Raw genomic sequence first — 18,196 nt, forward strand, 5'->3', positions numbered from 1 at the left:
GAGTCGGTGCCAAAGACTTCCTAGATAGGTTACTGTGTACTATTATTAAAGATTGTTTCTATAGTTTTCCTTTCAGTGTTCGTTTTATTCTGCGCTTGTCAGGACATTGAAGAACATTTTGGGCCATTTTTGTTTTACCCCATTGGTCAAACCCCACTAAACAGCGAAACCATAACCACATACACTAATAGCTGTACACTAGTAATAACTACACACAAAAGGTAAAGCTGCTACAATTCATACAATGGGAAGTACAAGATGCATGCTCTGTTCCCAATCTAACAATTCTGAATTACACACCCAACAAAATGACAAAACGGAGGTCACTCCTAGAGTGACAGTGGCATGCAAACAAGCAAAGATGAATTACAGTGCGCACACATCTATTAGTTGATTGAGTCTAAGATGTTACAACTATAGAAATGACAAAGAAAGGAAGGTTTATGATTGGAGACATTTGGAATGAGGTTGTCTGAGGCCAAAATCACTTTTGCATTCCACAGTCATGTAGGACGAAGAGGCCAAAAAAAGAATGGGAAACACTACTGGTTCATACTTTTTTAGGAGGCTCCTCAGCAGGTTTTTCTTCTTTCTGAAATAACGTTTAAAACCAAAAGTCAGCAACAATCTAGACGCAAAACAAGTGGCCTGACAATACATCCCTGTGGCTGTGGTTCTCGACAGCCCTTCAAAGGTTTTATAAAATCTACCTCAATGTAAAAATGCTTTACAGTGCTACATGCGTAAAGTGCCACGATATCCCACTGTGTGCCTCCATTGGAGCCCTGGCCGTTCCTTTGTTTCAGACACTTCAAACACAGTTTATTCATCTCAACATAAACAGTTTTTAGATGATTTCGATATTACCCTATTTCTTTTTCCTAACTGTTTTTTGAACTGTAATAATAAACTAGCGATGAAATGTAATGTTATCCTGAAGACTGATGTGCGTTAATTATATATTTCTCTCCCCATGATCAAGAAATTGTACTTTTCCTGCTCTGCTTTCTCACCAGTGAATGCATGGTCATTCTCAAATGTCCTCTCCCATTGCCTGTATTCTCTTCACACACAGTGTCCTTCCTACCGTTAATGTTCATATGCACTTTCCTTTAAGTCGACTGACAATGGCTTCCAGGGTGACTGTCATGAAGACAACAAGCCTTTATTTACTGCAGTGAACTTCGGATTTGGAGAAAGTCCTGGAAGCGCAGAAAGGACTAGAATGACCTGGCCTAGTTTGCCAGAGCACTGGCCTCATCAGCTCACACTCGTGCATGTGCATTGCAGGAGGGGCATGGGGCATCCCTAGGCTAGGAAGCATCTGGCTGCATATGGTCTGATGGCGATTGGCACAGGTTGTGAATCGATGCTGGCAGAATCCTAGCCATTAAAACTATGCATTCATTGTGGCCATTTCACAACTGGATTCCTGTGTTAATTCTTAATCCACTCATTTGGTGTATACGTTATGTTGTGGATATCTGTTACGCATGTATCCTTGTGAGGGCTAGAGTAAAACAATGGACTGTGAGTAATGGATGGAAATCTTTAATAGCCTTTCTTCGAATTCAAAATGATTATTGACCCAACCTATATCCAGAAAGGCAGAGTCTTGTTACATGACTGCCCGTAATGAGAAACATCTTCCGACAGGCTGTGGATTCTGGAAGCTGCATTGAGCCTGGATCGGTTTACACTACATAAAAAAAACCTAATATTAAGGTATAGGCAAAGAAACACAAAAAATACATTAATTTTTTTCTTGGAGCTCTACTACGTCAACAAATAATAAGAATTAATAGGAGAGTCACAAAAAGCAGAAAGGCATGTAAAATACTATTAGCATTATAGATGGGGAATAAAAACTTAAAATCGACATAAAACACAAGAAAACAGGATGATCAGGATGCAGGTGCGGGGGGGAAGCAACATGAAGAGGCACAGGGGAGAAGGGAGGAAGCAGCAACAACACATCTGGAGGAGCGCGGAGGGTGGGAGGGATTGCGCAACACGGAGTGAGATGGACTGTTGAGTACCTTGCACTCTCAAAGACTGCATGGGGAAAAAAAAACAGTACCTGGAGGAACACGTAGACAGTGGAAGGACACTCGCCGCAAACAGGAAAGCCGTACTATGTCCATGCTCCACAGTAGAGACAACATTAAAACCCCAGATGGAAGCAGGAGGCGCGGACCAATGAGAAGCAAGAAAACGAGTGGCTTAGAAGCCAACCGATTGCAAGTAATAGGTGGACTCTAAAATCGTTTTAAGCTTTTCTTTTTTGTTAACAAACAATTTTGCCAACAGTTCATGCACCTTGTCTTAGGTGAAACCTAAAAATGATCCACATTTCAATTTTTCCAACTACTTGCTCTTGCAGGAAATTTCTTCTTGTAGGGATTCCACTTCGGGTCTGCTCCCCCAAATATTTGTTTGTTTAGTATGTTCAAAAAATATTAGAGGCATTTCAACTAGACAATATAGGAACAAATATGATATTTTGCTAATTATGATATCCATTGCAGGCTTCCTGGAAAAAGAGGTTACATTTCTGTGGATGCCGGTAGGGCTTGCAGGGGTTATCTGACGCATTCAAAAAAGCATCTGCTGTAAATGTTTCCATTCTGCTTGTGGGCGCAATATAACTTTCAGCCATTTTGAAATATCATGGTCTTAGTGGGCCCACATTTGTTTTTTAGCCATTGCATATGGCTCCCAATACTTTAAGGCACCTCAACAAGGCTGATATTGTGCATAGACACAGTGACCTACATTCTTTTAGAGATCCTGCATAGGCAGAAGGATACATCTGAGGTTGCTATAGGATGGAGAGGCACTTTTTATGGTTCAGAAAAAGGACAGCAATATTTTCCTGGCCACCAACTACCGTAGCAAATTTAGCAGTTTCTCCACAATTATAAGTGCTTTATAACTAGCTACCCTGCACTTGAATTTACACATGCATCTTTACATGGAGCTATTGCAGTTGAAAAAAAAATAACATGATGTGTTTTAGTGAGTTTTTAGGGCCTAGCCTAACTAGGCCTCAGTTATAGACCTCGTCTCCATCTTTGTAAAAATGGCCGCTGAATGATGATGCTCATTCTGTGTTTATATTTCCTTGTTCGACAAAAAGGCAAATGCTACTTACCAGTATGCATCTGTTCTTGGCATGTAGAGCTGCAGATCTACACACTGTGCATAGATCGCCATCTGGTGTTGGGCCCGGATGTTTGCAGTTTTTCCTCTTGGAAAGTCTTTGGAAGTCACGAGGTATGTGACTCCTCCTTTGGATCCTATTGCGCATGGGCTTCAGCTCCATCCTCAGATTGTTTTTCGCCAGCAGGGAAAGATGGAGCGTGGTGATAACAGTGAAGATACCCATGTGTGTTGTATCTAAATAAGATAAACTGGAACAGATAAAAGTACCCGGGGAGACGGGTGGGTGTGTGTAGATCTGCAGCTCTACATGCCAAGAACAGATGCATACTGGTAAGTAGCATTTGCCGTTCGAGGCATATGAGCTGCAGATTACACACTGTGCATAGATTATACAGCAGTACCCATCCTTAGCGGCGACCATCCGTATCTGTTGCAGTGGTTTGAAATAATGTTTTGAGTACAGCCTGGCCCACACTAGCCTGTTGCTTAGTTTGCACATCTACACAATAGTGTTTAGTGAAAGTATGCGGTGTTGACCATGTAGCTGCTCTGCAGATATCATCTAATGGGATGTTCCCTAAAAATGCCATTGAAGCCCTTATTTTAAGTGTAGAGTGGGCTTTAGGGGGAACGGATAGCGTTCGTTTTGCTTTGTGGTAGCAAATCTGAATGCGTTTGACAATCCACCTAGCTATCCCCGGCTTGGAGATGGGGTTGCCTTTGTGTGGTGGTGAGAAAGAGACAAACAGTTGTTTGGTCTTACGAAAAGGTTGTGTTCTCTCGATGTAGTAGAGTAAGGCTCGTTTGACATTTATGTATGAAAAGCTCTTTCTGCAATGGTCTGTGGTTGCGAGAAGAATACTGGTAGTTCTACAGATTGGTTTAGGTGAAAAGGAGAAATGACTTTAGGGAGGAATCTTGGATTAGTACGGAGAACAACCTTGTTATGGTGCATTTGGAGAAAAGGTTCTTGAATGGTAAGTGCTTGTATCTCACTGACCCTTCTGAGGGAAGGGATGGCTACAAGAAAGGCGGTTTTCCATGTTAGGAATTGAAGTTCACATTTGTGTAGAGGTTCAAAGGGAGGCCCCATTAGTCTGGTGAGAACGATATTTAGGTTCCACACAGGTGAGGGTGGCACTCTGGGGGGAATTATTCTTTTGAGGCCTTCCATGAAGGCATTAATGGCAGGTACTCTAAAAAGTGATAGATGTTGCCTGTTTTGTAGATAAGCTGCTATGGCTGCAAGGTGCAGTCTAATGGACGTATAGGCTAGATTGCATCTTTGTAGGTGTAGTAAATAGCCTATGATGTGTTGAATGGACACATCTAGGGGATTGATGGTATTGTGACAATAGAAAACAAAACGTTTCCACTTGGCTGCGTAGCACGCTCTAGAGGTGGGTCGCCTAGCTTCTTTAATGACTTTCATGCAGTCAGGGGAAGATTTAGATAACCGAATTATAGGATTTCAGGAGCCAGATCGCAAGGTTGAGCTGAGCTGGGTCCGGGTGCCTGATCTCTCCATGGTTCTGGGTTAAGAGGTGTGGAGAGAGGTGTAACTTTTGGTGCGGTACTACAGATAGTTCCAGCAGTGTGGTGTACCACGGTTGTCTGGCCCAAGTTGGAGCTACTAGGATTAGTTTGAGGGAGTGTTGTTGTAGTTTGCGCACCACTAATGGAATGAGTGGGAGAGGTGGAAAAGCATATGCAAATCTGCCTGACCAGTTCATCCATATCGCATTGCCTTTGGACAATGGGTGTGGATATCTCGCGGCAAAGCTTGGGCATTTGGCGTTTTCGTGGGTGGCGAAGAGGTCTATCTGTGGATGCCCCCACATTTGAAAGTACGGGTGAAGAACTTGCGGGAGGAGTTCCCACTTGTGGAGTTCCCACTTGTGGAGTTGTTGTGTTTGTCTGCTGAGCAGATCTGCCATAGTGTTTTGGACTCCTGGGACATGTTGGGCTAGGAGAAAGATTTTCTGGGGTATGGCCCATCTCCATATGCTCTGTGCTAGCTGAGAGAGCTGTGGAGAGTGTGTGCCGCCTTGTTTTTGTATATAGTACATGGCTGTCATGTTGTCTGTGCGGACTAGGACTGCCTTGCCTGAAATCTGTGTTTGAAAATATTTTAGGGCTAAAAATATGGCTAGTAACTCCAGATGGTTGAAGTGGAGTAACTTTTGTTGAGGTGTCCATCTGCCCTGCATGGTGTGATGTAATAGGTGAGCTCCCCAGCCGGAGAGCGATGCGTCCGTTGTCAGTACTATCTGAGGAACCGGGTCCAGTCGCCCTTTGGAAAGGTTTTTGGTGGTCCACCACTGCAGAGAGCGATGGGTACGACCGCCTACCAACACCAGATCTATTAATTGACCCTGGGCCTGGTTCCATTGGCACGCTAAGCACTCTTGGAGAGGACGCATCTGGAGTCTTGCATGAGGTACTATGAATATGCAAGAGGCCATCATTCCTATAAGTTGCATGAACACTCGAGCTGGAAGAGAGTGTTGTGGCTGAAATTTAGCGCGTAGAGCCTGAATGCTTGCTATCCTGGCAGGACTGGGGTAGGCTAGCACTCTTGAGGTGTGTATAGTGGCACCCAGATATTGTTTTACGTGGGACGGTTGGAGATGGGACTTTGCGTGGTTTACTGTGAAGCCCAGTTGGTGAAGTAGCTGGATAGTGGCGTGCGTGTGTTGTACACACTGGTTGTATGAACTGGCCTTTATTAGCCAGTCGTCTAGGTATGGGAAGACATGGATGTGTTGTCTCCGCAGGTGTGCCGCCACTACTGCTAGGCACTTGGTGAATACTCGTGGTGCTGTCGTGAGTCCAAATGGGAGTACTTTGAATTGGTAGTGTTGGCCGTCCACTACAAATAGGAACTTCCTGTGAGCGTTGTGAACAGGAATGTGGAAATAGGCATCTTTGAGGTCTAGAGTGGTCAGGAAATCGTTGTGGGAGAGCCGTGGAAGTACCTGCTGAAGTGTTACCATGTGAAAATGGTCTGAGTGTATGTATCGGTTTAGGGGCCTGAGGTCTAGGATGGGCCGTAGTGTGTCGTCCCTTTTTGGTATAAGAAAATATAGGGAGTAGACCCCCATATTTTGTTGGTTGGTAGGAACCCGTTCTATCGCCCCCTTTTGTAAGAGGGAGATTACCTCCTGCTTTAGTAGTGTTAGATGTTCCTGTGACATTGGGCGTTGTCTGGGTGGAGCGTTTTGGGGGGTAGATATTAGTTCTAGGCAGTACCCTGACCGAATTATTTGTGTTACCCATTTGTCTGAGGTGATGGTAGTCCAGACAGGAAGGAAATTTTGGAGTCTGCCCCGACCGGAGTGGGATGGCCTGGGGAAAGTGGAGGGGAGTCATTGGGTAGGTGCGGAGGCAGAGCGAGCGGTGTTTGTCTTGCCTCTGCCATTATTATTGTTGCCTCTGTAGCCGCCTCTTTGGTAATCCTTTGTAAAGGTGGATTGGGTAGGGGCCTTATATGAAGTGGAAGCGGTGTCAGAGGAGTAACCTCTGGATGTGCTCCGAAAGGAAGAGCGGCGAAAGGAGCGCCTGGGAGGGTGTGATTGTAAGGCTCCCATAGACTTCGTCGTATCGATGTCTTTTTTCTAGGGCCTCATCCACTTTTGGGCCGAACAGATGTTTCTGGTCAAAGGCGTGGTTCAGGATGGAAGCTTGCACTTCTGGTTTAAAGCCTGAGATCCTTAGCCAGGCATGGCGACGGAGGAGGATGCTGGTATTAATGGCTCTAGAGGCGGTGTCAGTTGCATCTGGGGCACAGCGGATGGAGGTATTGGTAATGGTTGTGCCCTCCTGAATTAACTCGTTTGCCCTATTTTTATATTTGTCAGGGAGGTGTTGCATTATGGCTTCTAGTTAGTCATAATGGGCCCTGTCGTATCTTGCCAGTAGCGGTTGTGTATTAGCGATGCGCCATATGTTGGCAGCTTGGGATGCAGTGCGCTTGCCCGATGCGTCCAAGAGGTTTGACTCTTTGTCAGGTGGTGGTGCTTCGCCTGACGCTTGGGAGTTTGCCCTCTTTCGTGCTGTAGACACTACTAGGGAATCAAGTGGTGCTAGCCCTCTGATGTAGGCAGGATCTGTAGGGGCGGCTTTATATTTTTTGTCTATGTGCGGGTTAATGATCCTGGCTCTGACTGGGTCTTTAAAGACCTCCGGCGCGTGTTTGATAACTTCTTTGAGCATGGGCAGTATGGAGGTGGCCCTATGCGTGGTGTCAAAAGTAACGAGAAGGAAGTCCTCCTCCACGGGGTCGGTATGGAGATCCAGCCCGTGCTAGTGTGCAGCCCTTTGGAGTAAGTGGTTGAACCCTAATGAGTCTTCTGGTGGGGATGGTCTCGAAGGGTAGAGATCATCTTGCGGGATGTTAGGAATGTCAGGGATGTTATAGTCGTCCCATGGGTCTGGGGAGCCTGTGGGAGTGGGGTCCCCTGTAGGTAGGTCATGGGGTACATCCCCTATGTCATCATAGACATCATCATTATCATCATCCGGAGAGGTTGTGGGGCAGAAGGAGGATGTGGAGGAGGGGAAGGTGGAGCGGGTGGAGGAGGTGGTGAAGGCATTCTGAAAGGGGAGGTAGAGTCCTTCCTCTTTGGAGGTGGAGCTGGGGCAGGCTTTTCCAGCTGTCTCTTTTTGATGCTGAGCATCAAATGTCCGGTTTTGGGGTCCTTGATCAATGTCTTTTGCAATGGATCAGGTGTAAAAAGTTCTTCCGATGGTGGTTTGTCAGTCGGCGCCGAAGGCATCGGGGCCGTCGGTTTTCTTGTTTTAGAGTCTGCACTAGTCCGCTGTTTGGAACTATGCGGCCTGGAAAGGGCTGTCTGTTTACTCGGTGCAGAGATGGTTTTCGGTTTCGAGATATCAGTGTTGGTGGCCTTGTGTTTTTTGCTCGGTTCCAGGGATGGTGTCGGTACCGAGGAGCTGGAGCTGGTTTTTGGTGCCGAGTGTTTCGGTATGGAGCTCGGTGCCAAGGAGGAGGCCATTTTCTTTTTCGGCGTCAGTGCGGAGGAGTGTTTCTCGGCACCGACGGTGGGCTGGCTCGAGCCCGAGCCTCCGGAAGGCTTAATAGGCTTCTTTACCGGTCTCGAAGGTGCGGTGTGGGAAGCAGTGTCTTTGGTCTTGCCTAGGCCTGGAGGCGAAGGCGTGACCGAAGCCTTTTTCGGTGCCGTCAAGGGTGTGGGGGGGGACTTCGATACTCACGACCCTCTGTGTCTGAGTGATGTCATCCACATCTGAATCGTCTGCTTCGGAGACGCTGGCGAGGCCCTCGTCGGTGTGTTGTCCTTCTGGAGCGTCGTCTGAAATCGCCGTCGACGAGCGTGCCATAGTTCTTCGTGGCCTTCGGTCTCGAATGGTTTTCTTGGACCGGAAGGACTTGCACGCCGGACAGTCTCGAGCCTCGTGTTCAGGGAAGAGGCAGAGGTTACATACTTCGTGAAGGTCGGTGTGGGGGAATTTTGACCCACATAGAGGGCACTTCTTGAAGGGAGTCCTTTCCATTAGCCAGGACCGGAGCTTGGGTAGGCCCGAAGGCTGTCGTCGACGACTGGAATCGAAGGTCTTGATCGATGAGAGACGCGCAGAGTGTGGAGATCGCGATCGAAAACAATACCGCAAATTGGGGTGAGGATTGCGCGTCGATAGAAGAACTGGAAACTGTTCGGAACCGGAGCGTGAAGATCACATCCGAGCCCGATGGCGTAAAAAAACAATCTGAGGATGGAGCCGAAGCCCATGCGCAATACGATCCAAAGGAGGAGTCACATACCTCATGACTTCCAAAGACTTTCCAAGAGGAAAAACAACTGCAAACATCCGGGCCCAACACCAGATGGCGATCTATGCACAGTGTGTAATCTGCAGCTCATATGCCTCGAACATGCAGCAACAAACAACACTTAACTTTGTATGACATATTGTTCTCGAAGAAGCCTTTTGCTAATTTTTAAGGCTCTTCCTGCTACAAACACAAGGAGATGATGGACGGAGCACTGAAACTTTCCAGACACTCACCCCCAGTCACACATCTGGGTTGAATCCATTATCGTTTGCTCACATCGCCATCCCAGTTCCGACCGAGCCATATGTAAATCAGTCTTGACCCTGTTCATCATGGGAACAGTCCAACCCGAACTGCCAAGCCAGGTCTTCCCTGGACCGGAAACAAGCCCACTGTATTGCATTCATTCATGATTGTTTCTGTAACTAGTTTCTTCTGACACCTTGAGATGACATTAGGTAAGACGGGGAAAATCAATATTCATGTTGCGGTTGAGTGCCAAGATGGTTACAGCTATGTGATGCTTAAGAAATAATGAAATATGATTAGTTATAACGATCCTCAAACCATGCTGACTTTGTAATTTCCATGATTTCCTATATTGAAAATGGCTATATGAACCCTTGAATGTGGGGGTGAGACAGGTCTTTGGGTCTATATTCGGGATACTGCCATTTTCTGATGATTTGCTGCATACATGTAACTGATGGCCTTTATGGCAAATTATTTCCTGTAACCTTTAATTAATTTCAAAGAGAATTAGTGCTGCATTTGCATTTTTTGAATTTTGTGCTGTACCTTTAGATTTTAATAAATCTTTATGGTTTTCCTAAATGTCTCATCTCGAACTCCTTTGTTGAGTCAGTCTATTCCTACGGACTGTATTTGGGAATGCTCTTTTGAATCTTGTCTCTAGGGACACATTACCTCATAGACTGAGGTTAACACCGTCCCCAGCGCGCCACTAATATGCATAATTTCCTGAGTGACAGCACGTCCATACTGAGGACCCCTGACTGCAAAGAATCTTATTCTTAAGGGAGTTTACAGTGTCCTGGTGAACATGCGCCAACATAGGTATTCTTTTTAGATAAAGGTGAGCTCTGTTTAGTATAAATATTGTTGGAGATAAAATGAAGCATCTTATCCAATGCTCACTCTTAGAAGAAGCCAGTGAACTGTCTGAGGAGTGGGGAGAACTTTACTAGACCTTCGGTTCACTGCAATATTATGTAAAACATGACGTTTTAGCAGAAGCTATTTCAGAATGCAACAGCCACATTTTACAACTGCAGTCCATCAAAAAAGGACTATCTGTGAATAAAAGGAACTTGATTCTTTGTAGGCATCTCAAAATTTTTTTAAAAAAACGTGGTTGTGTTCATTTATGCAAACAGTCTGTCATTTGAAAAGAAAGCCAGACTTCTTATTTCCGTAGATCAAGAAAACTAGGACCTATTGAAAGTAATCTAATACTGAGCCTACAAGCAGTGTGGCGTCGGTATGCGCCACACACCTGGAGGCATTGAGGCTGTGGTCTTATGTTCAGAATATCGGACTAGTCGTTAGCCACCTAGTGGGCTCCCTGAATGTGCGAGCCAGTGAACGCTTGATTGCAGACTGATTATGAGTGGCAGCTTCACCAGAAGGTGGCTCAGTCTAGCTTCATCTTGGGCAAAAGCTTCCCACACGCAGACAGTCCAGGATAAGCCCTCCCATACCACTGAAGGTCTTGAGTTGCTTCTGGGGAAACCTGAATGCTGTGCATCAGGTCACCCTAGACCTGGGCCTAGTGAGAACAGACACAACTGGAGCATGGGGCAGCAGCAGAATGCAGAAACGACCAGGCACAAAAGGTGGTAGACCATCAGGAAGGGAAGCAGAGCTCCCTCCTGAAACCTCGGGATCATAGTCTGAATGCACCATACTTGCTGGGAGGTGGGAAAGCCTTGAGAGACAGTGTTCAGCATCACTCCAATGAAAAAGAGACACTAGGAGGCATGCAGGCGTGACGTGGGGCAGGGAGGGTGGTTTGAATACTCAACATCAAAAAGAAGGAAGATCTTAGCCTGGAGGTGGTGCAATACCAACTATAGTGATTCTGCCTTCAGGAGCTGGTTGATGAGGTTCGGGTATTCAGAGATCCCCAACATGTAAATATGTGCCACAATCACCGCTGTCACTTTTGAGAAAACTCAGGGGATGGGGGCTGCGGTACATGACTGCAAAATGATAGTGGGTGAAGCCCACCTCCCGGGCAACTGCAGGATATGCAGCACCATGCAAGTACAGGGACAAAAAGGACCTGCCCAAGGGAATGCATTTTGAACATCTCATTCTGGAGGAAGATAATCAGAACAAGAAGGTCCAGACTATGAAGGAGATAGGAGCAGCGCCCCTACCCAATCTTGTTTTCTGAGACTAATTCCACGGCCCCTTTACACAGCAGAGTAAGAATTTCCAGCTGCAGATTGAGGGCATGGTTGTTTGAAGTAACACAGGTAATGGGGTATCGGAGGAGGCAAGTCCTGTAAGAAAAAATTACTTACCTGCGATAATGATGTTCCTGGAGGAGCTCTATCCTGTAGATTCCTCACTTGTAGAACAATCCCCAGCCATCAGACTGGATCTGGAAAACTTCGACGTCTTGATGCCACTGGACTCGGTCAGCACCGGAAGTTATGTAAGGCAACGTCCCGGACTCCATAGAACACCCGCTTCAGCGCACTGACGTTCGTTTCTGTCCATTTTGTCCAAGCCTTCGAGGGGAGAGTGAGTGAAAAATCGTGAGACTTTGCAATATATATAAAAACATATATATATAGCAATGAACCATAAAGATTTATCAACGGTCCCTACAAGTCATCCATCAAAACTGGAAGACGGGTGCATCAGTTAGGAATCTGCAGGTAGAGTATCCACCAGAAACATCGAACGCGTAAGTAACGTTTTTGTTTAATGGATACATTTACCAGCATATTCCTTACCTTTTAAACAGATTTCACAGCAATACCCTGCCCAGAAGGAGGATTGATGGATGATCCAGTCCAGGAAATTCTGCAAGACGGATCTACGGAAATGCCTGTCCCTGCATACCTTCGTATCAACGCAGTAATGCTTTGCAAAACTGTGCATGGAATCTCATGTCGCAGCTTTCCATATTTCTGCCATCGGGACACCGTGAGCCAGTGCCGACGTTGCGGACTTAGCACTGATAGAATGTGCCCGGATTCCTTCAGTTGGCTCCTCCTTGGTAAGGGCGCAGCAGATTTTAATGAAGAGATAGAGTCCTGTTCTGAACTGCATTCCCCTTCTTCACAAAGAGCTGGTCATCTGAATAATATTCTCTAATTGCAGTCCAGGCAGTAATTAACAGCCCGCCTTTGATCCAACTGATCCTTCTCCTTGGAAAGATGAGGTGGTGGGTAGAAGGTTGGGAGGGTAATGGATTGGGCTATGTCAAAAGAAGACATCACCTTAGGAAGGTAAGCAGCCCTGGTTCGCAACACCAACTTGTCTGGGAAGATGGTAGTGAACAGGGGACAACAGCTCAGGGGCTGTAACTCACTGAACAGTCTAGCAGGCATGACGGCAACCAAAAACACCATACTGAGAGTCAACATGCAAAGCGTAGAATCGTGTAGATGGTTAAAATACAGTACCCATCAAGAACGTAAGAACCAAATTCAAGTCCCACTGAGGTACTACAAATGGAGAGGGAGGAAAAAGGTGAGTTAGACTTTTAAGAAAGCATTAGACAATAGAAGCTTTAAACATGAATGGCTGATCCAGAAGAAAGAGGAAAGCACAGGGTGGCTAAATAGCCCTTCAAAGTGCCAACCGCACATCCTCTTTGAGCTAGGAAAAGTGCAAACTGCTCCACATGGAATAGCTTGGCCTGCAAGGGCTCTACACTGTTGTCCACACACCAAGCAACATAGTCGCCCCACAGTGGAGGGACGACATGCAGACAGTATAACGTCTACCACCTCCGATGGCAGCTGAAAGGTGCTCAATTGTCCCCACTCAATCTCTAAGCCTGTAGGTAACGGCTTCGGAGATTGGGATGCAGAACCAGTCCCCCCGACTGGGAGAGAAGGCTCGTAATGCATGGCAGGCGAAATGGAGGACATGTGGAGAAGACCAGGATGTCTGCGTACTACACCTGTCTCGGCCAATCCGGCGCTATAAAGACTTGGGCCCGGTCTTGACAAATCTTTCTCAGAACCCAATAAATCAAGGGTAAGGGGTAAACGCGTAGCACAGCCAAAATTTTCACCTCAACTGAAAGGTATCCCCCAAGGCTTCCCTCGACAGATACTGGAGAGCACTGCTGGCACTGAGCATTTTCTCTAGAGGCGAATGAGTCAACCCAAGAAGTGCCCCACTGGGCAATGATGTCCTGGACTACCTCTGGTAGAAGGCGCCACTCATGATCAGCAAGCCACTTGTGATCAGTAGATTACGCCAGCTCAGGTGTCGGCTCTGACATTCAGAAACCCTACTAGGTGTTTGGCCGTGAGCCAGATCCCTTGACAGTGTGCCCAAGGCCACAGTATCAGAGCCTCCGGACAAAGGAGGTGAGTTCGTACTCCCCTTACTTGTTCATATACCACATTGCAGTCATGTTGTCCGTCAAGATCTGGATGGACCCACCTACGTTGGAGAGGAGGAAGGTCTTGAGCACCAGCTAAATTGCACGCAATTCTAGCAGGCTGATATCAAGAACATGCTCCTCCGGAGACAAGAGACCCCTGATCTCCACATGAGCTCTCCACCCCAGGTTGGAAGCATCTGACACTATTGTATGACGGCTGGAGGAGGAGTAAAGACCATCACATAGGTCCGGTTCGCCTCGTTTCTTCACCAAGCCACATCTATAGCAGTGCTGGGAAAGATCACAATGGAATCAGACTGATCTCCACCATACTGCATCTACTGCCTGCGGAGGCATCACCGCAGGGCCACCAGTGTAGGGCCCTCGTGTAAAAGTGTGTGCATGATTAGGAGAATGCAGGAAGCTAGCAGACCTAGGAATCGTGAGCCACTTAGGACTGGAACTCTCACGCCTGACTGGAAAGATGATAGAAGTCTGTTACCCTCTGTAGAGGAGAGAAGGGTGGTGTCCAGTACTAAAAGGATCCAGTCGTGTGTCCAGTTGTTGGAAGGATCGCAGGTGAAATTTAGGCTCATTGATCAAAAAGCCCACAACAGGGACTTTGTCGACCGCAGGTGGTGCAACAGCATCTTTGGTGAGTTGGCTTTGAGGAGCCAGTTGTCCGGGTAAGGGAAGATCAGCATCCGACCAGCTCAGATGGGCTGCAACCACTACCATCACCTTGGTGAATACTCAAGGTGCCGATCTCAATCCGAAGGGTAGTTACGCAAATTGAAAGTGCACAGAACCCATCACAAATCACAAGTACTTCTGATGGGAGCCGAAGGATAGAGATGTGGAAGTACGAATCTTGCAGGTCCATTGACACCAACCCTTTTCCAAGCTCCAGCATCAGTAGAACTTGAGCTAGGGTCAGCATCTTGAACTTCTCCTTTGAGGAAGAAATTCAGGCACCTGAAATATAGCATAGGGCGCGGTCCTCCTCCTGCACCAGGAAGTAACGTGCACAGCAAACTTGGCCTGGCGCTAACTCCACTGCTCCTTTCAGAAGGAGAGCTGACAATTCTTGCTGTATAATGGTCAAATGACCAGGAGGTGGGTAGAAGGGAGGCAGGTGGGATGGAGGGTACCCTTCTTCTATGATCCGAAGGACCCTTTGGTACGAAGTAATGGCCTACCAGGCTGGAGGAAAACGGGACACCCAGCTTCCCACAGGCTTCATGTGGGGTTGGAGTGGCAAACTAGCCCACCTTTCCTTGAGGCACGCAGGGGAGGAAGAGGAGAAGGGTTGCAAGGTGGGTCCACGGTGTGGGTGTTCCACAGGGAAGCCTATGGCTAATTCAGAGGAAGTATCCAGGCCACTAGCTGATGATAGGCCTTGAAACTCTTGCAGGGAATCCTGCCCTTGGTTTTTTTAAATAGAGGAGTCCATCCACAGGGTCCGAATCTGTACCAAATATTTCATGAAGGTGTGCTCGGTAAGCCTCCTCTTCCAGTAGTCTCTGCGCTTCTCTATGGAAATGAAACAGGGGTGTGGCAACAGTCTGCGGAGGTGGTGGCGGCGGCAGGGGCAGTGCTGTCTATGAAGATAGTTGAGGTGCCGAGAATCTGAGTGCTGGATCACAGCAGGGTAGAGGTGCCAGATCCTAAGGGCAGAGATTGCCCAAAATGCATTGGGTTCCTTAACCAATTGGATGTCATGCTATGCGGAGAAATTCATAGTATATGGAACAGAAACTTGAATTACTATTTGGTATGAACTGCTTATGCACTAAGAATTGAAAATAAATTGGATCAAAAGAAATAAATAAAAAACTTTGGAATTTATCTAATGGGAAGTGTTCTTTTGGCTGTGCATCCCTTCGTTGGGACCTGATGGGCTCCAACTAATATCAGATCCTAAGGTGCAGCACACAAGGTCGTTGGATTAAATGGCATTAACATCCGGAGCTGTCGAGTCAGAGAGCGCTCCATACGGCGCCAACACCTTTGCAAATATAGTGTACATGGCATGGAGGAATGCTGCTGGATCTGAGCCTGTTGTCATGAATTCAGGGAACTGTGGCGTTGAATGCTCAGGTGCGGGAGCTGGCACCTTAGGTTCTGGGCACGGTGGAAGCCTGTCTGTAGCCAGTCCTAGTGGAGGAGCAGGGCTGCACGGTGGATCTTCATTTGGGATTTCAACTAACTCTGACTCAGAGGGCGAATGTTCTGTGGGAGTTGGAGAACGTCTGGAAGACTTACCTTTTGAGTTTTCTCTGGATGATTTTGTAATGTCAGTGCTCTTCAGCTTGGTGGACAAGGAAGATGGAGAGTCGGAACGGCATCAAGAACATTTCCGGCATTAATGGTCGTCCTTTGTCCAAGCCATAAAGAGCTTGGCCTCTTGCTCTTTGATGGGCTTGGGGTTTATAAAGAGGCAGAAAGTACAAGATCTGGTTTCATGATCAGAGCCCAAGCGAACAACAAACAGATCGAATGGTGGTCCATGAAGGACATCTGTCCCTCACAATCCCTATAGGGTTTAAAACCCAATTTTCTTAGGTGGAGACATTGATACTGCTTTTAGTAAATTTATGTGAGGGAAACCTCTCAGAAATCTAAGCTCCAGATCTGCGTCGAAGGTGCGTAAAAAAGAACTGACGTGCTGGAGCAGGTGCTTTATGGCCTTGGGGACATCACCTGATGTCACTTCTGGTGCCCACTGAATGCAGCACCCTCTACTGGCGGCATCAAGGCGTTGAAGTTTTCCAGATCAAGTCTGAAGCCTGTGAATTGTTTTACAAGTGAGGAACCTGAAGGTAGCAGTATCCATTCGGAAGGGAAGTGTATAGCCATCCTGGACAATCTGAATGGCCCACGGTCTGTGGTGATGGACTTTCAGCATGGTAAATGAAAGGACACACGTGTCTCTACAGGGCATACATGATTCTTCAAGGGAGAGTTCACACTGATTTGGGAGAGAGGCTAGGGAGGAGGAGGAAGACTGATGCTGCCCACAACAGCCTTTGGAGCTGTCACACCCTCTGTAGCTGCAAAATAACTTGTTTGTGTGATGCACCCGCTGCGAGGGCTGGTGCTGCCGAACAGGGTAGACCTGATAATATTCTTTTAACTTGCAGTACTGTTGGTGAAACTAGCGAACAGGGAAAGCCAATTCAAAGGATTATGCAGTGGCCCAATCTTGTTTGAATCATTCAAGTGCTGAGTCTTTCTTCTCGCTAAAGAGGCAAGCTCCATCAAAGAGCATATCCAAACGTTTGACCTGGGTATCACCTGAAAAGGCTTTGGAATGCATGCAAGCATGTCAGCAGATGGCCACAGAAGAGCCCATTAATTGCACCACCACTAATGTTAGATTATCTCACAAGCCTGACAAAGGGGCCTATTTGGATCAGTCTTGCCCATCTTCTGTAAAATGGTCATGAAGGTGGTTGTGGAGGTTAAAATGACCCCCACAGCCTCAATCTTTTTAAACTATCTGTAGGAGTACAGGGGAACGAGTCGGGGTTCTGCTAAGAGGAAGCCTGAATAACAAGGCTCTCCAGGGAGAGGTGAGACACCAAATACTGCGGGTCCCCATCAGCCAGCCGATGGCAGGAGGTGACATGATAGTTCACTGCAGGTGCTGAAGCAGGTTTACTCAAGGCGACCAAAATGAGATTCACCAACTCTTCATTAAAGGGGAGAAGTGACTCCATAGTAGAAGATTCCATCGACAGGATTTCTGAGAGTAGGTTATCTTTGTTGTAACCTTTCAGCAATGGTGATGTAAAGGCCTCCTCTAACATTGCATAGAACTTCCTTTTGGAGCAAGGGGGAGGGGACCTGAAGGAAATTCCACATGCTCCTAAGGAGAGGTATCCAAGACACTGGCCTTTTGAAGGGATAAATAGTCTACAATATCTGTGCCCACAGTGCGAATAAGACTGCCTACCTTGCTGCTGTAATCTGTATTGTGGCATACGATGTTGGGCATTTGATGGGATCTGAATCATAGCAAGAAATCCCCTCAAGCCTGCCTTATTATTCGCCACGAGACCAGGTCTTTGAGGGGAATCCTCCTACCTCAATTTTTGTGCATAATGCCGGGGTCTGACCTGGACAGTCTTTTTTGGAAAATTCATCACTTTCTTCAACCTATTCGAAGTCCGCTGCAGGCCTTCAGCAGAGAAGATCAGTTAGCATCGGAACAGTGTCAGAAGGTGGTGGAGCAGGGTAATTGCCTGAGGTCTGGTTGGGATTTAAAAGTTTCTTGGGACCTGTAGGCACACCAGAGGGAGCTTGGGTGGAGCAAAAGAGGGTCAGCACAGCTTGGGTCAGTACCAGTAGCTGGAAAGTCCATAAACATTTGCAGTTCCATCAAAACTGACTTGGAAGAGGCGGTGGAGGCCAACCATGGGGAATGGACCAGTAAATTTCAAGACCTTACCAGCTCCCCCCACAAAGCAGAAGCGATACTGCAAGGCTGAAGAGTCCCTCTTGTGGTGTTTCTGGTGGCTTGTCCTCATCCTTAGAAGGGGCCCACTTCAACGTAGAAGCCAAGTCTGAGCAGTACCTGGATGGGGACCGGTGACAACACCAGAGTTTGTCTCAAGTTT

At 47.0% G+C, this 18,196-nt stretch overlaps 1 protein-coding gene across 10 annotated transcripts in view; it reads right to left on the reverse strand.

Moving 5' to 3' along the window:
* The window catches only part of SYNRG (synergin gamma), a 501,862-nt gene that overhangs the window by 7,480 nt on the left and 476,186 nt on the right, over nt 1-18,196 (reverse strand). For 6 of the 10 annotated variants that reach the window (XM_085649489.1, XM_085649486.1, XM_085649494.1 and 3 more), the window contains one exon: nt 557-592. The exons of the other annotated variants lie outside the window; for them this stretch is intronic. In XM_085649489.1, coding sequence (XP_085505615.1) covers nt 557-592 — 36 coding nt within the window. The remainder of the gene's footprint in view (nt 1-556; nt 593-18,196) is intronic. 10 annotated transcript variants of the gene reach the window in all.

This window comes from Triturus cristatus, chromosome 3_2, assembly GCF_964204655.1.
Source record: "Triturus cristatus chromosome 3_2, aTriCri1.1, whole genome shotgun sequence".
Classification (NCBI taxonomy): Eukaryota; Metazoa; Chordata; class Amphibia; order Caudata; family Salamandridae; genus Triturus; species Triturus cristatus.